This window comes from Ascidiella aspersa, chromosome 2 (assembly GCF_963924565.1).
Source record: "Ascidiella aspersa chromosome 2, kaAscAspe10.2, whole genome shotgun sequence".
Taxonomy (NCBI): domain Eukaryota; kingdom Metazoa; phylum Chordata; class Ascidiacea; order Phlebobranchia; family Ascidiidae; genus Ascidiella; species Ascidiella aspersa.
The window spans coordinates 17,444,886-17,463,861 of NC_139448.1; the positions used below are offsets into that span (position 1 = coordinate 17,444,886).

The window sequence follows — 18,976 nt, forward strand, 5'->3', positions numbered from 1 at the left end:
TACACTAAAGTCGAGTTTGCTGTGTCGTTTATTGAAAGGTGACAGAAAACAGTAAAATATTATCCTGTACACTTTAGAGTTAGAATTGTAATTTACCGAATGACTCTGCACCGCCACCTCGCGCCAGTTCCTTGCGAGGCTCCGACACATTAAAGCGGAATGACGTCATCTTTGTGACTTTGCAAACAAGTATCACAAAAAGAAGCCAACGTACCTACAAATGCACGCGCTCTGTATTTTGTTAAAAAAAATTACAATCAATTTTGCGAGTTTTTAACAATTTCATTATTGTCACTTCGTGTTGGATTTCCTTGGTCACAGTCCGGTGCTTTTTCTTCCTCATAGATTGGCGCCTTTTCTTCGTCACAGATCGGCGCTTTTTCATCGTCACGCACCGGTGCGTTTTCTTCGTCACAGGTCGGCGCTTTTTCTTCGTCACAGATCGGCGCTTTTTCATCGTCGCGCACCGGTGCGTTTTCTTCGTCACCGATCGGCGCTTTTTCATCGTCACGGACCGGTGCGTTTTCTTCGTCACAGGTCGGCGCTTTTTCTTCGTCACAGATAGGTGCGTTTTCTTCGTCACCGATCGGCGCTTTTTCATCGTCACGGACCGGTGCGTTTTCTTCGTCACAGGTCGGCACGTTTTCTTGACTGACTTTCTGTTGGTGAGCCTTGACCTCTTTGTGATGAAACTCTCCTAGCCTTGACTGGGTGGCGGAAGAAAGGTCGTTCTTAAGCACCTCTCTCAGCGCGACCGTAGCATAGCTGGATGTTGGAAGGCTAAAATGTAGTCGAAGTGCACGGAAAGGCCCCTCTATCAGAATAGAAGAAAGACCAATGGTTGCGAGTTGTGATATTATATCTATTGTTATCCTATTAATAGGTTCACAAATTTACTCTTTATTTAAATTCAATAGTACCGAAGCATTTAGAGGGTTACATAACCTCCACCAAACCAATAAAGTTGATGGCCCCTGATTGAAAAAAAGTGGGAAAAACAGCCAGTGTTTGTTAAAAGGTAAACTGACAAATGACGCGCCAAGTCTCAGTTGTACCTAACGTTATATCGGGAACACACAATAAGACCCTAAAAAGCAAGCAATAAAACCTAAAGCAGAAAAATCTATAAAATCATAGTATTAAAACCAACCACATAATAAAGCCAAATACGCCGTAATATACAAGACAAAAAAATAACTTAATCGTCTTAATAAGACAAAAAACCTGTCGAAATAAGGCCTAATAGGCCAAAATAACGCTGTAGGGAGGGAGTACAGGACGATCGGGGGCCAAGGGTCTGGCATCCGCCGTTATAGTGTTCACGTTTAGGCGCCCTAGTTTGAATGGCGCCGTTACGGCGCGGCTGTTTTGGTAACAGATTTTTTGGACTGTTCGGGGTAATGGGTGGAGAAAAAAAAATGGGTTGGTGTTGATGTTATTAGGGGAGTTAGTGGGGTTTAGGGCTAGCTAAAATGTTGTATAGGTGTTCTGGGCATTTTATGATTCTGGGCATTTAGGTGTTTTCCGACCGGTTTAGGTCGTAATCCGATATTTTTTTGTATTCCGACTATAAGGTATTAGTGCTATTTTGGTCTTATTCCAAGTGTGCTTTATTCTGACATTAATGTTGTTCTTATTTTGGTCTTACGGTTGGAGTCCGGCACATCATGTCCGACTGTTTCATTCAAATAACAGCCGGTACATCATATCCAGCTATTTCATTCAAATAACAGCCTTCGTCGGCTAAAACAGTAGATTTTAATAGGCAGTCAAATCGTGTCGCCATACAGTAGAACATGATATTATGCTTCTGGGTAGAACAGATTTCATGAAGGTTAACAGTTTAACGACACACAGTACAAGGCCTAAAAGTTTGAAAACATGGTAAATAGGAAAACTACATTTATTTTAATAGATGTAAGTTCCCTTGTTGACAATTGAAGGTTAACTGAACCACGTACCGGCGTCCCCCTGTGGTTCCTCTATGCCTTTCAACTTGTCTAAATCAGACCAAACGAGGGGTTGCTTAAAGTCGCTGTAGCGAACCGTTGACCACTTGACATATCCCGGCTTGGCGATCATCTTACGGTAAGTTCCCGACATGCGAAAGGCTCTGCGATAATAAAAAATTAAATGGGAGTAACATTTTATTTTGAAAATAAAGTGCTTTCTGGTACACGTATAGCCATGTGCATTGTGCAGACACCAGTATTGTTATCAAGGCATTTTAAAATAATTCCCAGTCAAATTATTTGTAAAATACCTTAAGTCTAAAGCAAGTCATATGTAAAATAACAAAAGTCAAATCTTTTTAATTCAAGACCAAGGCTAGTCCTAGTGAAGTCATATTTAAAGCAAGTCAAGTCTTTGTCATAAAAATTACACGTTAAGCTATTCAAATTGGATAAACTCGTCAAATGATGAGCAATGCCATAACAAAAAAATACCAAAAAGGCAATAGAGGGCAAGCAATTTTTTTATGTGCAAAACTAGGATAAATAACTCAATTTTACGAAATAATGCCTTAGGAAAACATTTAATTTCAAGCCAAGTCATTTGTCTAAAAGAAGTATGTCAAGACAAACCATTTGAAAACAGTGACTTAAGTGCACTATTGACTTTAGTCATTACCACACTGACAGACACACCGAAATAACTTTTAATATCTGTATGTCAAGTTGGCTTTTCAGGGTTTATTATTCAAGTCTGATTATTTAGATGTAAATAGTTCACATTGGTATGCCAATAAAGAAAATCACAACTTATATCATCATTTAGGCAGACTTAAAATAATAACAAATTGGGTACATTACATTTCCACAATTTTTTTTTTAATCGTAGATCAAACATCTAACATTTAACGGGACAACCGAAGAGACTTGGCATTAATCCCACTACCTTAATCAATTTTTGGAGAGCGTTTTTTTTTTCTTTTATGGAACAACGATCCACATCATGATAGACTTGCATTTATAAAACGAGATAAATGTATTTATTTATCAGATTTGAGATAAAACACCTCTAAATTGAAGCCAAGGAATTCCGACTCTTTGCAACCCTAAAATTCCATTAGAATACTTTTGCATTTAATATTGTGTAAATATCAACTTCCACCACGCCTTTAGAAAATATTACGGTACATAGTAGGACACAGTGTTGTAAACAAGTCATTTTGAAATGACTTAAGTCCCAGTCAAGTCTTTTTAAATAAATAACAAGTCAAGTCGCAGTCCAAGTCATCAGTTGCGCAAGTAAAGTCTCAGTCAAGTCATAATTAGAGCAAGTCAACTTCAAGTCATGTCCTTGTCATAAAAATAAAACGTTAAACTATTAGAATTTTTAAACTCACAACTGAACTAAAAAATAAGGAAAATGGAACATAGAGCAAGCAATTTGTTTTTTGTGCAAAAATTTGGACACATAGCTCAATTTTATAAAAAAAAATACTTGAAATGCGTTATTCAAAACCAAGTCATTTGTTCGAAAAACTTAGGTCAAGTTAAGTCATTTTGCCCAAATGACTCAAGTCAAGTCATTTAAAAGCAGTGACTTAAGTGCACTTAAGTCAAGTCATTGACTTAAGTCATTACAACACTGGTAGGACAGTAAAATATTTACTGGCTAAGAAACAATTAAATAGATGTTAATCCTAATCTCAAACCCGGTGTCAATAGTGACTGGTATCTACTCGTTCCCCAAAATGTGCCAATAAAAATAAGGAGCGAAGGCTATAATACAAACTTGACTCTGTGATCCAATGCTTCCATGGGAACTCGGTCTTGTTCAAATATCATCTGGTAAGGGCAACCCACTCTGTAGCTTGGGTACATCACACTGTGGCCGGGGAGGGGAAGCACCACATCGGTGACGTCATAAAAAGGAAGGTCGTTCGCACTAAGGGTTTTTACCCTTGCCAGTATCGAGGCCTGGATAAGATGAAAATGTGTTGTTATAAAAAAAAGTATAACAATGACAATTCCGCTGACCTGTGAAAAGTTATTATATTGCTACGTCTGCCAAACACCACAAAGTTGCCCCCAAAATAAGCTTGTCTGATATTCTCGCTAAAATGTTACGTCAATTTGACTGAAGATTAAATCTAAAGCCATTTTTGAGAGGTCAACTGCATCAGCTTCATTGAGATTTCATAAATTTTAATATTAAGGTAAAATAATAAATTCCAATAAAAAGTACAACATTTGAAACAGTTGGTCGAGAATCTAGATGAGATTAACATTCAGTTGCCATTTGTACAGGATGGACGGTTCGAGGATTTTACATATTACAATTACTTTATACAAGTATGTCTGTATCTAAATAAAATCGATTTACCTGATTGCGAAATCTTGGTCGTTTGGTTGCGGGTTCTTCATCTGCGCTCAATTCTTCTATCTGAACTCTTTGCAAAAAAATTGGTAATAATCAAATTTATGATGGTTTTTAAGTGACACTAAGACCACAGGCAACTTTTACTTCTTTATGGACAAGCTTTGTCCTGGGTTGTGGGAAATTCGTTTGCTAAATACGGCCGCGACTAGGAAACAATATAATTCAGAAAGGTACTGATTGGAAAATTTACAGAACCCCGCGCCACAGAATGTGTAATTATCGTTTTCCTTTACTTTAAAAAGTCGTGTCGACGAGAGTTAGACCTGTTAAAAAGTTTCTCGCTACTTACTCCGGATTGTCGTCGACCAGAACCAAGTCGCCGACGACAGGAGCGGCTCCAAATTCTTGCAGGCGCAAGCTTACAACTCTGTTCCAAACAAAGCTTTGGTAGCTGTGAATGTAGAGCATGCGCGTGTTTCTGGGAATCGCACCTATGGCTTGAACCAGTTGAGTTGTGCCTGGCGTTAAAACGAAAAGACAAGATATAATATGTAGTGTAATCTCCGAGTATTGTATTTTTAACCACCCCACTGTAACATGATAGGAAATAAGTTGTTTTATAAGGTTGCCTTATAATTTATTCATAGCAGCGGGTAAGTATCTTGCAAAAAAGGTAACAAAATTGCTGCAAATTGCAAAATATAATAAATAAAGCGAAATAACAACTATACCAAAACGTGATATGCCCTCCAGTAACCTAGCTTCAAGAAGCAGCCTTTTTCTTAAATACGGGATTGCTCGTTGTGCATTACCAGGGACATTCCAGTTCATAATCAACACCTGGGCTTCCTTGCTTAGCTCTGCAAAAACATACAAGCATAACCTCAATAGAAAATAAAACGTTAGTGACATAAAACGTTAGTGAAGTATTTATGAGCAACCACAAAGGGTTACTTACTGTTTTAATGCTTTGTTGTAGGCTTGAAAACATACTGATTATATATAATAAAATGTCTTTAAAAAAATATTTTGAAGTCTATGGTGGTACAACTGTAGTAGTTCAAATTTATTCATTTTTTCAAAACTCATTAACAACTAACAATAAACAAAAAACACGGAGATTCAATCTCAAGTTCAAAGTGCTCACCATCGTCAGATAAACATGTTAAACTCTAATAAGGCAATGAAAGACACACACAAACATATGTGTTTAATAACATCTGTGATCTAACCCCTCGGAAGTTGCTTTATGACCAACGATTACGGCAAGTATTTGTGCATGGTTGTTTCTCGACTCGCTCCTCTCTGAGCCTGCATAGCTCAGTTGGTAGAGCGACGGTACCGGCTTGACCGGAGGTCGTGAGTTCGAACCTCACTGCAGGCCAGTTGTTTTTCTGGCTTGCTCTGCTTGCATCATAGATCGACAGATTCGGCGAGTCTGCGATGGCTTTTCGGTGTACTAATAAGGCAATGATCACTTACCTCTAAGACAGGGTGTAAGAATTTGATCAATAGCAAGTTTCCACTGGCAATTAAGGAGGGATTTTCCAATTTCATAAGTTGGAATTGTGGAGGTGCCGAAACGTTGCATTCCAAAATAATTGATAAATCCATTTTCACTAAACAGTCGAACTGAATTTTTTATTTTACTGTCAGAAACGTCTTTAATATCCCTGAATAAAATAAAATAGACAATTTTCAATAAACCACCTGATTTAACCTGGCAAACTATTTGGGGCAAAACATCTAAAATGCAGATAGACATTGGTCTTCTCGTTGGGGATTTTCTTAGCATCTTCACTAGATTTTAGCAGCATGGTGTTACTAATTCACAGTAGCAGAGGGCAGTGAGATGTTCAAGTACAACAGTGGTCGGCAAACTGCGGGCCGCGGCCTAGATGTGGGCCGCAGAGCCATTTTTTAGTGGTCTGTGAGCTACTTTTACCACCCCCATTTTATGTATAGTGGGCCGTCAATACCTCTCAAAATAATATTTTGGGCCGCGACAAAAAAAGTTTGCTGACCACTAAGTGTAACATGCATTCTCAAATAAAACACTATATTTGAAAAACAAATTTAGTTTGGTCCACACACCTTGTTTCTGTAGTGACTACTTAAGCTTGGCTAAAAAGTGTTTTTTCAGCTAAGAGCATTTGTTTGTAAAAATGTGTAAAATTTGGGTACACACGTTTTTTCATGACAGTTTGCAAGCATAACAAAAAATAACCAAGTGTTATTTTAAACAGATTTCAAACACCAGTTGTCTCCTGTAGCCACATGATCACTATTTTAAAGATATTCAGTACCTATGTGTTATGTCACCAAAGTTTCCCAATTTCTTTACATGCCAGCTACATAACAACAACAAAGTATAAATTTTTTTTTTATTCCGGATAACAAAAAGGTTTACCGCATATTTAGTGTTTTGATCGTTTATTTAAATGTGTTTTTAACTAATTAGACCAGGGGTGCACAACTTTTACATATTAAAGGCCGAATTGGCAGTTTCTATTTTTCTCACAAGTACATTTTTTAAGATGACAACACAAAGTTAGATTGTAACATGACATGACATCATAAAACATCTTAGAACACCTATTGATTTCCTTTAAACATATTAAAAGGAACATGGTCTGCTGCCACCCTAATTACAAATTTGATAACCAGCAATTGGGAGGCTGATGTCTGTGTTGCCTAAAACATAACACAACCCTGCCTACTTTTTCAACCCGTTTCAAATATAAAGTTTTCTCATGAAGTGGACAAATGGTTGTGTCAACGTACAGCCACCAACCATGTAATTCGCCGTATTTGTGCATAGCTTCAAATTAATAATGAACGGTCACAGGTTGTGCACCTCAGAATTAGAATATAATACCATTGTTTGAATAAGTAATTTGCTTTGACAATGTTGAAAAACACTTGGTAATTTTTGCTTTGCTTTTTGGCTCTTTTAGTAAACTTTTTTTCTTATTATATTCTTTATATGATTTCGAAAACAACAACAAACCTTAAAACAATTGAAAAATAGTTTCCTTGTAAATCACCAAGTAGGATTGGTCTTTCAGCGGGACAAAAGTTACCAACCTTCAAATTATTAAGGTTCCTGTTTAGCCAAACAAGCCTCTCTGGATCCAGTGTGGTTGTCACCTCCTGAAAGATGAGCGATACAGATCATAACAAAAACAATACCTTGCATATATTTTACAAAGAACCCTTAACCTTCCTAGTCGAACAACATACTATTGTAAGCTATCTTGCAATTTGTCATAACAGGGGTTGTTCAATCGTTTGGACCACAGCCTCCTGAAACAATTTTTTGAAACTCGTACCCCTCTCACTGCAAAATATGTTTCACAGGCACAACGCCTATATGATTTTAATATTAGTTTAAACTTAGAATGATTTGCTAATACAAGGAGCACTTTCTAAGTAATAGAAACATTGCACAGACAGTGCAAAGAGGTTTTTAGTGTAAAACTGACAAATTTATCAAAACGATGTTTGTTATATGTGGTTTTCCTGAGCTAAACATTATTTTGTCTATGTATATACATAAACAGAATTTACAGCAGGGGTGACAAATTTAAATCTTACTGAGTGCCAAATGAGATAATTTGCCACTAAAAATTGGAAATATACCAGAGGTGGCATGCAAGTGTGTGTGTAAGTGGTGACCAGTGGCCTGTAGGCCACATGTTTGACAGATGGTTTAAACCGAATTTTTAAACTTTAAACAGACAAACAATAGTTTAAAAAAAAATATTTAGGCTTAATTGATTGCCAACAAACAAACCTAAACCTGACACAGCTTCTTTTACACGAGAATGCGAAAAAACAATTCAAACTCTTTGGTAAAAAAACAAACATCATCTACCACTTACCACAACCAATTTAACGAATTCTGCACCTCGAAAAATAAAACTAAAAGCTTTCTCACTTGAATGCCATCTGTTGGGGGCATATTTAACCTGGTGATGCAGCATTATTTAAAAATGTAAAACAGGTAAACGGGATCTCACCTGGACTGTTACACCCCGTTTGTCTTTATTTCCAGCATAATGAAAGGGCAACATGTGTCTTATATGCAGCTTTTTCGCAATCAAGTTTATTGCATCCATAGTGCCAATGTTCTCCTTGTACAAAACAAACTTGTGATAACGGTGCTTAGTTCCAAATTCACCTCTACTTTTTCTTTTCGCACCTGCATGAGAAAATAAAAACACAAATTCAAACCTCAAAAAGTTGTGACTTAGGAAAGTTAAGTACTTTAGACTAATTACGAACTGATATAAATTTAAATCAATTGGACCAAGTTACTTCCTAGAAAACTGTAATGAAAAAGCACAACATATACCAGCAGTAGCAATGTTTAGATTTATTAGCATCAGGCAATTCTTCCTTAATCACAACATAGGGAAGTACCACATGCGAATAGGTTGTTAGCACCTAGAAATATATTAAACAAAGTGCCGAATTGAAAGGGCTGAGTCCACATTTGCTTTAGTAAAGAACAATTTGGTCTGACAAAATAACAGGAGACATGCCACAACGCATAATTCTAACAACACAGGGGTTCTTAAACTTTTTAGGTTGCACTCCCTAATATTTTAAGTCCATTATATATGTAGAGCTGGCCTCTAATATTTCAAGTTCCATGAGCAACATAGAACCACTTAAATTTTTAGCTATACATTAATTTGTAAAATAAAAACGTTTTATTATATATTAACAACGGCCAAGTGCCAGTGGTCCCAAGACGATTACTGCTAAAAACCCTGTTTTAGTAGTTCTGGCATTTCACAACATAAAAACCCCTAAAGTAGCTCAACTGGACATAAAAGGCTAGAAAGGGGTCCACAATTTTTGTTTGGTGTTATCAGAGATGTTGTTACAAAAATGGTTTATAAAGTCATAAAACAACTAATCCTAAAAAATGCAATTGTCATAAAGTCCTTCGAGCCGCCCTGTAAATTTTATAACTCCTGCATAATGATATGTGTTAGCGCAAAATTGTTTTTTCAAGAGTTGTTACGTTTTGTTGGTAATCAGTAAGTATTGTGTACTGGTTTTAAAAATATGCCCTTGGATTTAGATATTTCTGGGCCTGTGCTTGTCAGTATGATAAACTTCCCTTCTGTGATAATGTACTAATGTAAAAGCAAATCATTTAAAGTATTTTACCGCCGAGTCCCTTTTTGACTTGGATGACCTTATCCCCACTGTCAGGGTCATTGGCAGTTGAACTTTCCAATTTTGAATACAATTTTCTAATTGCCTCATGAATTAGTGTTCGATGAGCCTTGTCATCTCCAACAGTCTACACGATAATTAAAATAACAATAATACACAAACATGTATGCGTAAAAACCTTTATTACAGTTTAGGGTCCACCTTTTTTGAGTGATTTTTTATGTTCATATGGAAGGATGTCAAATGTCTGTGTAGAAGGTATAACCAGGGTTACCATACCGTGTTTATTTCTAAGATTTGTGCTTAGTTTGGTTGCAGTGTTTTAGAAAATATTAGTGTGCTTATTTCTAATAAACGTTCTTGTTTTTTTATTTTTTTTTAGTTGTGTGCTTAGTTTGTCTAATTTTATAGTTTACTAGGCCTCGCTACGTTTTTTTATTGTATGGTTTCTTATATTTCGTTCATTTAACGATAATCAAGTTAATAAAGTTCGACCAAAAATATTAAATCTGGCCAGCAATCATAAATCCTAACAGTTATATAGCCCGTGATAGCCAGGCCTTACAAATATCTGGCCTTTTATGAAAAAAGTTTGGTGAATGAAGGCGTCATGTCTCCTTTTAAATTAAAAGTTTGCTAATTCAACAAAAAAACGCATTTTTTGTTTGAATAAGCTGCATTTGATTAAGCTGCATTAACCTGCTTTAAGCTGCATTTGGAGAACACCAACAAGCATTTTTAGGAATACTTGCAACCTTAGGGCCACACCCCAAAAAATTCCTGGATCCGTCCTGAGTTATTAGTAGCTTGCCTATTTTTTTATAGTAGCATGCTTATTTTTCGGTTTTAGCAAATGGTAACCCTGGGTATAATTATAAAATATACTTTCCCTAACCCCCCGGTAATGGCTTCTAAACTATGGTTCCACAAGTGGTATGCGCAGTTATGCCAAGTGGTATGCAAGATACTTAATAAAATCACACTATTGCAAATGATATGGTTTAATTTACAAAAAATGAAGTAGAATAGGTAATTTCACATAACTAATTGCTATTCTAATCTATTTGAGTTATAGTCGTTTGGCGTTGATGCTTTGCATTGTAAACTGATGTTTCTTCTTTGTGCTGTAAAGTGTGCACAGCTTTAAATGGTTTAACAGGTAACAATCTAATCTAGCAGTCTCTTTTCTGACAGTGATATGTTGGTGAAGTCAGTTTAATAATAAGATAGTTGTATTGTAGCACTGTAGGGAATGTAGTCATTTGACTAGTTAGGTAAATGAAAACAAGCCATGAATACCATGTCAAAACGAAACTATAGACAAGCTTATATAGATTAGAGCAGTGGTTTCCAACCTGTGGGTCGCGACCCCAAGTAGGGTCGCCTAAAAATTTTCTGGGTTCGCCATAACTCACCATATTTCTGCTGTATAAATGTGACTGAGTACATAGGAAAGATAAGCTTATAAAATAGGTGTTTTTAGCTCTTAAGAGCTGAAATAGGTTACAAAGATTTCAGCAAATAAATATTTACTTTTGGACTTCAATACAATTAACTTACCCGACTCTAATTTTTGTGAGTTAACTTACTTTTTCTGTACCCGAAATAAACGGCAGAATTGGATTCGAATCCAAGGATTCGATATTCTACTTTGAACATCCCTAGTCCCATGTCCTGCTCAGACTCTATAGCCTGTATTTCACCGGTTTATCAGTTTCTAAATTTGGTACTGCGCATGCGCACACGTCGAACTCGGGTAGTTTTACCTAGTCTTACTCGAATCCGACTTTGCAGCCCTGCTGTGATCTGACATCTAATTTACGAATGATCTGAGGTCTATTTATGTATCTTGGGAGACGCCATTAATCCTTATTTCAGAAGTTAAATTATGTAAAGACCCTGCTAAAAAAGGAACATAATACTGTGCCCGCTAATTTGGAATGGAAAAAAAAAAAAAAAAAAAAAGCCAAATCTACTTCCATCTCTAACAAGCCTATGTTTTTCCTTAAATTAATAAAAAATGCAATATAAGTCATGCTTGTACATTAAATTTCTCTTTTTGATGCAATTTTTTTGTCGGTTTTTGTAAAATTCTCTTGGCAATTTTTCTCTTTTTATGTTAGTTTGATCTTTTGTTAACATAAAACTCATGCCCAGACAACTCTCCTACAAGACCTGTATTTAAATCCAGGGTAAAAAATGTGAATGCAATTCACATCAAACAAATTGCTGAATAACATACACTGGAGTGCCCTAAGCATAAATATGTATTTGAAAATAAATAAATAAATAAATATTTGACTCAATTTGCTGATCTAAAACAAATTATTTAAAATGCCAAGGGATAAATCATGAAAAATTAAAAATTAGTGCCTAAATGGTCAAATATCATGCATAATATCACGCAAGTACAAAAATAAATACAAGCACATTGCACACGGTAAAAAGTGAAAAAAATATGTGATAAACAATTAAGTAATTATGTCCTGGCATGTATTTGTAGTGCAAATTATAATTTAATATCAACCCTGAAATGCCTGACAGTTTCAAAGGGGGTTGTCCCGAGTTTTCAACTAAGGGAATTCCCCTATTTTCCGTCTGACATTATTGAATAATGACATCATATAACAGTGATGGCTGACGGGTATGGCATCATAAATAGTGATTGTAATAATTTCATAAAATATTTTAATTGTCAGAAACAACTAACGTGCGTCGTGGACACTCCTGCCACGTGAAAAACTAAAGCAAAATTGTAAAATATGTGTGATAGATTTTGGAAGAATCATAAACTTCCATATACAGGACTAGCGTTAAATTACAGGCACGCCTTTCGCCACCTGCAATACTAAACAAAGATTGTTTTTCCAAAGCGTTGTTACGCTACAATTAGCGCAATATTTGTGCCGAGCTGTGTGCTAAGTCAGCTAAAATACAAGCTGCGGCTAAGGGAAAATAAGTTGTGCCCATTGCACAACTTAGGGTTGAAACCCCAGCCCCCGTGGATATGCCACTGTGTCACATAATCAGTAACCCAAGTCACCTAGGGGGTTTGGGGTGTGGTACGCACAAGCTCCAGCGGGTACGGGCGAAGCCCTAAAAATTTTACGTTCCGTGCATTATAGACAATGAAAACCGCGATTATTAGGAGCTCACGGCTGTTTACAGTCGACTATTTGAAGTTAGAAAAATTGCAACAACTCGTCGACCTATTCACGTCCGATTGTCAAGTGATTTCAATTGCGCACGAAACGCTATAAAATTGTGGTGTCAGAACAGCCTCTTTGACGTATCAATCACAAACTGTTGCACTTAGTTGTCAGCAAAATTAGCGGTGCTTATCAACAAATTTGGTGATATTTGTAGTTTAATTTCATCGATGATATGAAGTGTGGCTTCAAAATCGCCATTTTTGAACTCTGTATAATTAGTAAATTATTCAGCTGAAACTGTGTAAGAAAAACACAAACATGGCTTACTACATAAGTAACAGTGAGACGGCCATTTATTATTAGTTTACTGGGAACCTATAGTTCATCTACGTTTTATTCTTTTTCAAAAGGCGACAGTCAAGCGCTCCTTTTCGATTTAGGCTAATAAAAACATTCAATACCCCCCCACGCTACACGCCTGGCCTCCTATACGAACAGCTTTGGTGACCATCATAAAATTCAACTTTACTTCTTGGAAGTTGCACATATAGTCCTAATTCTTAATTTAAACAAAAGAAAATAAAACTATTATATACCTTGATTATAACACAATCGTTTGACTTTTCTTTTAGGCCTTCTAAATTTTTAAGCAATTCTTTATCTTTATCGCTTAAAACGGAAGAGTACTTCAGAAGTTCTTCAGAAGGGATGTTCTAAAATTATAAATAAACTGGTTAAGCTGGCCTAACTACAACATTGCTTTTATGTTTTATGCGGCCAATATAACAAAAATATAGAATGATAAATGACCTAGCTAATGTCATAACAATCATATATATATATTATAAAAACTATATGTTCTGCTTTTGTTGAAATTGCATGTCAATATAATAGCTTATAGGCAGGTGCGTAGCGTGGCTGTTCCAAAGGTGGCACATGATCAGGAAACCAAATAACCTAGGGGGTTTAGGGGTGTGACACCCCTACTAGCAGGTGCGGGAAGAGATTTCAAAGGGGAGTATCTAGACTCCAAGACAATCCCACGCTATGCCCCCCCTGTTTATGGGTATTAAATGTGGCAATGCTTTCAAAAGCATTCTTTCCGATAAACTGACATAATTTATGACAAAACAAAAATGTTCAGGGTCGCTCTGTTTAAGACATATACTTTTTATAATAAAAAGTGGCTTGTAAGGCCTCTCTGCAAAGTATCTAAAACATTCAATCATAAAAACAGTTGTCTTGTCTTTATAGGCGCCAAACATGAGTATGTAGAGCGTTTTTTGACCACCTGGATTTCTTGCAGGGCATCAAAATGCTCTTGAACTTGACTAGGTTACATGCGAGAAAACTAAAATAAGTACTCATCGGCAGTGGCAGTTTAGGTGGATTAACACTGTTTGATACTTTTCTGAATTTAAACATAGGGAAGTACCATCTGCCAAGTGTTCGTTCGGACTTAGAAATATATAAACCTAAGATCGATATATTGGTTTCCTGATAATATCGGTCAATATTTAGCTTTTAGCGATATATCAGTATCGGTAAATTTTGGCCAATATTTTACTACGAAAATATGACATAGTTGTTCCTAAAAACCAAACAATTTTTCTTTTTTTATGCCAAAAAGTTTTTTTTCTAACCACAAATTTTATTTGCAAGTAATTACAAAATTTTTCTTTTAGGTATATATAAAAAAATCTGTATCTGTTGGCGAAAAACGTAAAAAACTGGATATCGGTATCAGCCCATAAAAAGTGATAACGGTCGATCTCTAAACCTAAGTGCTGAAATTCAAAATACAAAGTCGTGTTAATGTATGTCAAGCTTACGGAGAAAATAATTCTGTTTTTTTTTTAGTTATTAGCCATTCTGAAAAGCATGGAAAATGCACCCGCAATGTTTTTTAGCCTTTTAAAAGTGCCACCCAAAAAAATCTAAACTGCCACAAAAACAAAAAATAAAACGCTTGTGCACCCTTATTTATCGCATTGGCATACATTTACAGTGCAATGTATGCAATACAGAGTGCAATGGAAAATCATGAAGTACACTGCCTTGAAATTTTAAAATCATGAAGTGCAGTGTTTAGAAATTCAATATAAAATTATATTAATTAATTTTTACAACAAAGTTAGCTCACCGTTTTAGAGGTTTCTTTATCAGAAGTAAGTGGTTTATCAAGGTTGGTTAAATGTACAACAACTCCTTGGGATGAAATTTCATTAACTTGAAAATCTTGATAGCGCATTTTGAGAATTCCATGAAAGCCAGGGGTTCTACTGAGATATTCTGTGATACCAACATTTTTTTCAATATAGCCAGACATTGCATATGATGTTGCTCTTAAGTTAAATGCTATGGAATTGGAAAATAAAATAAATTTCAAATAAATCTTTATATTTACAAAGAAAAAATATACTTGTAGTAGTTACCATTTTGAGATCACCCCACATTGGCTAATAAAAAAAAACACATCCAGCTACCCTGCAATTTCCACTTCTATTGTTTGCCTCACACCCCCACTTTGAAAAACCTTGTTCTTATATTCAAATTTTAGAATATGAGTTGATTACAATGTTTAACCTCATTCATTGTAATATGTTCCCTTCATGGAGTGTAGTACAATAGAATGTGACTGTTCTTTAGGATTTTTTGCATAAATTTGGCTTAGGATTACAGGCCACTGGCATCCAAAAATTATGATAGGGTTGCCACAAACTTTTATGAAAACAATCCAAAGACTTCTCAAATAAAGTTTAAGGATGTAGTACATTCACAAAATTAATTTGTTTGATAGCCAAATTTTGAATTCCTGTAAGTGAAAGATTGGATATATTTAATACCTTTTTACTTAATGTACAAGATGAATAGTAAGTTGCCAGAAAATTATACGGCGCTGGTCTAGAATCCTACCACAACGTTGAAATGATTATTAAGCAATGCATAATATGTGGGTTAGGGTGTCGGTTAGTGTTTGGGTGTGGGTAGGTCAAGTAATATTGTTTAACACTATTACTGGACTCACCCAAACCCAAACGCTAACCGGCACCCTAACCCAAATAATGTTCGTTGTGGTAGGATTCTAGACGAGCGCCAATTATACAATATGAATAGCAATCAGAGTTATCAGCCAGTCTGTGACTGTGTTTTTGTGGAAGGCGCATACCAGATTGGAAACTTATATTTTGCGTGGCATATTGTCATAAAAACAATCCTTTCTGTACGATTTAATATTTTCTCATCGGCAAAATTTTTAGGCCGATAGTAGCGTTTTTTACATTTGAAACGAGTCGCATCGTCAATGAAAACAGTGGGATTGCACATGTTTACCGAAAGCAGAAAATAAAACAAAATATTTTCGCAGACCATCAAGACGCATTTGCGATAATGGGTATTTCCCATAGTATCTTCGAAAAAAAAATTAACCTATATTAAACAATAATTATATTTGTCCTGCAATAGCTTCTTTAATAAAAAAATATGCGTCAAAAAAGTACAGTCGAAAGTTTTCAATAAAGCTGCACTGTTTAAACTTGGTTGGTATATTAATAGTATTTAGTGCTTATTGCAATAAATTTTTTTGTTCTGCAACACTAAAAAATTGCTGAGGGGCCATGCCCCCCCCCCCCCCCCCCCCAAAAAAAAATTTATAAAAATTTTACTCTTAATAATTTGTTTTTTAGCATTTATGAGCAGTACCACATCAGACGATCACAGGCATACAACACATTTAATTGTCATGCATTGTTACGTCACAAACGATGTAGTTAATATTACGTTTACTATACATTAAGGTAGTTTTACTACTTTTAGATAGTTTTTGCTCTTTATATGGTTTTGAGTATTGCGTTTAACACTCAGTCAGTTGATGCTTTAAACGTTTTGCTAGCATTGTTTTTGTGTTCGTCACGGCAGTTAATACAATGACAAAAGCTAAACAAAAAAGTCCAAATTTTTTGCCCCCCCCCCAAAGTTTTCGGCTGGCTACGCCACTGGTCGTCGCCCTGTTGCCGAAGTCATCATCTGACGAGCTAATATACCCTGGCCTACGGCCTACATAATTGAATTTCGTGCCATCAACATCACAAAGGGCTCTTGGCAGAATCGAATAGATTGTTTTTAATCCGCAATTTTCTGACAGTTTTCGGGATTTTTAAACTAAAGAAGACATTTTTTTCTTGTTCGCGAAGCCGACATTTTATTTCATTATTGCTTAATTCTTTTTCGTCTTGTATAATGCGCCTTGAACTTTCATGGCATATATTTTTGCACATTAAGTTTGTGTCGATATATTTCGATCATGTTTGCAACACATTGGTTAAGGCAGTGATTCTCAACCTTTTTTCGCGGCGACCCAAATATTAAGCGTAATTACTATCTTTTTGTAAGCGAACAAAAAAATAGGCATTAGCATAAAGAATTTCGAATTTTAAGAATTATTTTATAAGACATTATTTGTATTGCTTCCTTAATTTTCTTAATTGAGAAATATTTCTCAGAACCAATCTCAATAAACATATAAACTACTGCGGTTGGCGACCCAACCAAATTAAACAGCGACCCAATTTTGGGTCGCGACCAGGGACGTGCAGTCAGGGGAGGCAGGTGAGGCAGTGCCTCACCTGGCAAATCTGGCAAAGCAAAAGTTATATCTCTACCGCAAATTTTATGTCTCTATACCTAAAGCGTCCTTTATTTTTTCTTCTATTTCTGTTGCGTTATTCATATCAAGCGTTCACGCGGTCAAAATCGTTGAAATACGCAAAGTTAGGCAGCGCCAGAGGCGTAGCTAGGGGGGTGCGGGGGGGTACATATGTCCCCGGGCGCCAAGGTACAGGGGCGCCAAAATGAGGCTTACAAAATTTTCACAACAAGCAAAAAACGATCATAAGCAAGATTGCTCCAGCGGCTGTGGCAGATGTCATCTGATACGCCGCCCTTACTGATGCTGTTGCCAGCCATTCACAGCAGCCAAGATACTGATTCTGCGTGCAGCTGGTTTCGTCTAACTCAGTGTTTTTTAACCTTTATTAAACCGCGCCCCCTTGGTAATTGTCTGCGCTTTGCGCCCCCTTACAACAACAACCAATTGGGTATGTTTGAATTACATATTAGTTAGACAACATAAAAAATAGTAACGTGTATCGTTGGTCGCGCGTAGCGAAAAATATTCAGTTTCAACCAAATAAACTGACACTAAAAACAAGTTCGTGTCTCCGTGCATGTTTTTAGCCCGTTATCATACATAAAATAGTTGGAAAGGGGTATAACATTTATCGTTTGTTAGCCAAACTATAATTTGCATAGGACCGTTATATCTTCTATGCACGTTATATCTTCACAAAACATGCAAAGGTACTAACAGAGACTTTGTGCTAAAAACAATTGTCAACAAAACAAGAAAAAAAAACAAGTAAATAAAAGAGACCTTTTTTAAGTTTTAATCGTAAAGTTGGGCAAAAACAGAGTTTGTACCGGCGTAGTAGTGGACACGTGTAATTTTATTGTATAGTATATCATAAAAAACAGAATGAACACCAAACTAAACCATTAAAATCACTACATAAAGTTAACCTGATGAAGCAAGCACGGTTGTGCGAAAGCTTGTCGAGAATCAAATACAATTTGTCTTTATACAGTGCCACCTGATTTCTCTACATAAAGTTAAACATTGAATTAGAGCTCGCGCCCCCCTTAAGAATTGCTTGGCACCCTTATAGGCACAAACATTGTCAATTCCTCACCATAGAAAAACACAAAGTATTATATCTTTTTGTTTGTTACTTCGATGCACTTCGCTGACAAAAAACAAACCTAGATGGAAAATAGTCGACAAGATTAATAAAAATACGTAAAACTGCAATAGACACATCTGCGCCAAAAGCCAAGACTCGTTTCGTGATGGTTTGAGCAGAGCTGCTGTAAAACAGACCCAAACAAAATGTTTGATCTGGTGTATTTATCTCAACAGAAGAAACAGGCGACGTAAGAGAATGCCCGGAGAAAAAGCAAAAGATGTAGGACTTTAACAGAAGAAGAAATTGTGCGCGTTTTAAAGAATCTATTTGATCGGCTTCAACATGAGGTGTTAACACGTTTTTCACGACTAAAAGACCAAAACAATAAATTTAGATTTTGCTTGACGTTAAGACTCTTCTATCTGACACAGACGAGGATGCAGTATGCGTCGAAATTGTGCAGATTTTGCAAATTTCTACGACACGGACATCAATAGCAACGAACTTTTCTTTGAAATTGGTGATTGCCGAATGCTTATTACTAATCGAACTGAAATTCTA

General features: G+C 36.1%; 1 protein-coding gene and 1 non-coding gene across 2 annotated transcripts; one reads left to right on the forward strand and one right to left on the reverse strand.

Moving 5' to 3' along the window:
• Positions 1-10: 10 nt before the first annotated feature.
• Positions 11-15,026, reverse strand: LOC146164097 (pseudouridylate synthase 7 homolog). Its single transcript, XM_083381837.1, has 12 exons — positions 14,818-15,026; positions 13,271-13,387; positions 9,514-9,649; positions 8,352-8,533; positions 7,340-7,482; positions 5,812-6,002; positions 5,061-5,189; positions 4,679-4,847; positions 4,333-4,399; positions 3,742-3,926; positions 1,962-2,113; positions 11-814 (listed from the first exon to the last, which is right to left on the reverse strand). Exons 1-12 carry the CDS (start codon positions 15,001-15,003, stop codon positions 258-260), a joined length of 2,214 nt encoding a protein of 737 aa, XP_083237963.1. The 5' UTR covers positions 15,004-15,026; the 3' UTR covers positions 11-257.
• On the forward strand, positions 5,639-5,713 carry Trnaq-uug (transfer RNA glutamine (anticodon UUG)). The gene has a single exon. It is a non-coding gene; the product is annotated as a tRNA-Gln (tRNA).
• Positions 15,027-18,976: the final 3,950 nt, after the last annotated feature.

Bases quoted from the DNA above. Each gene is read 5' to 3' on its own strand.
- LOC146164097 (XM_083381837.1), bottom strand. From the start codon at position 15,003: ATGTCTGGCTATATTGAAAAAAATGTTGGTATCACAGAATATCTCAGT. The intron at 13,388-14,817 runs GTGAGCTAACTT...TTATAATTTTAG, and splicing joins ATAAAGAAACCTCTAAAACG to AACATCCCTTCTGAAGAACT. The intron at 9,650-13,270 runs GTATATAATAGT...ATTATCGTGTAG, and splicing joins ACGATTGTGTTATAATCAAG to ACTGTTGGAGATGACAAGGC.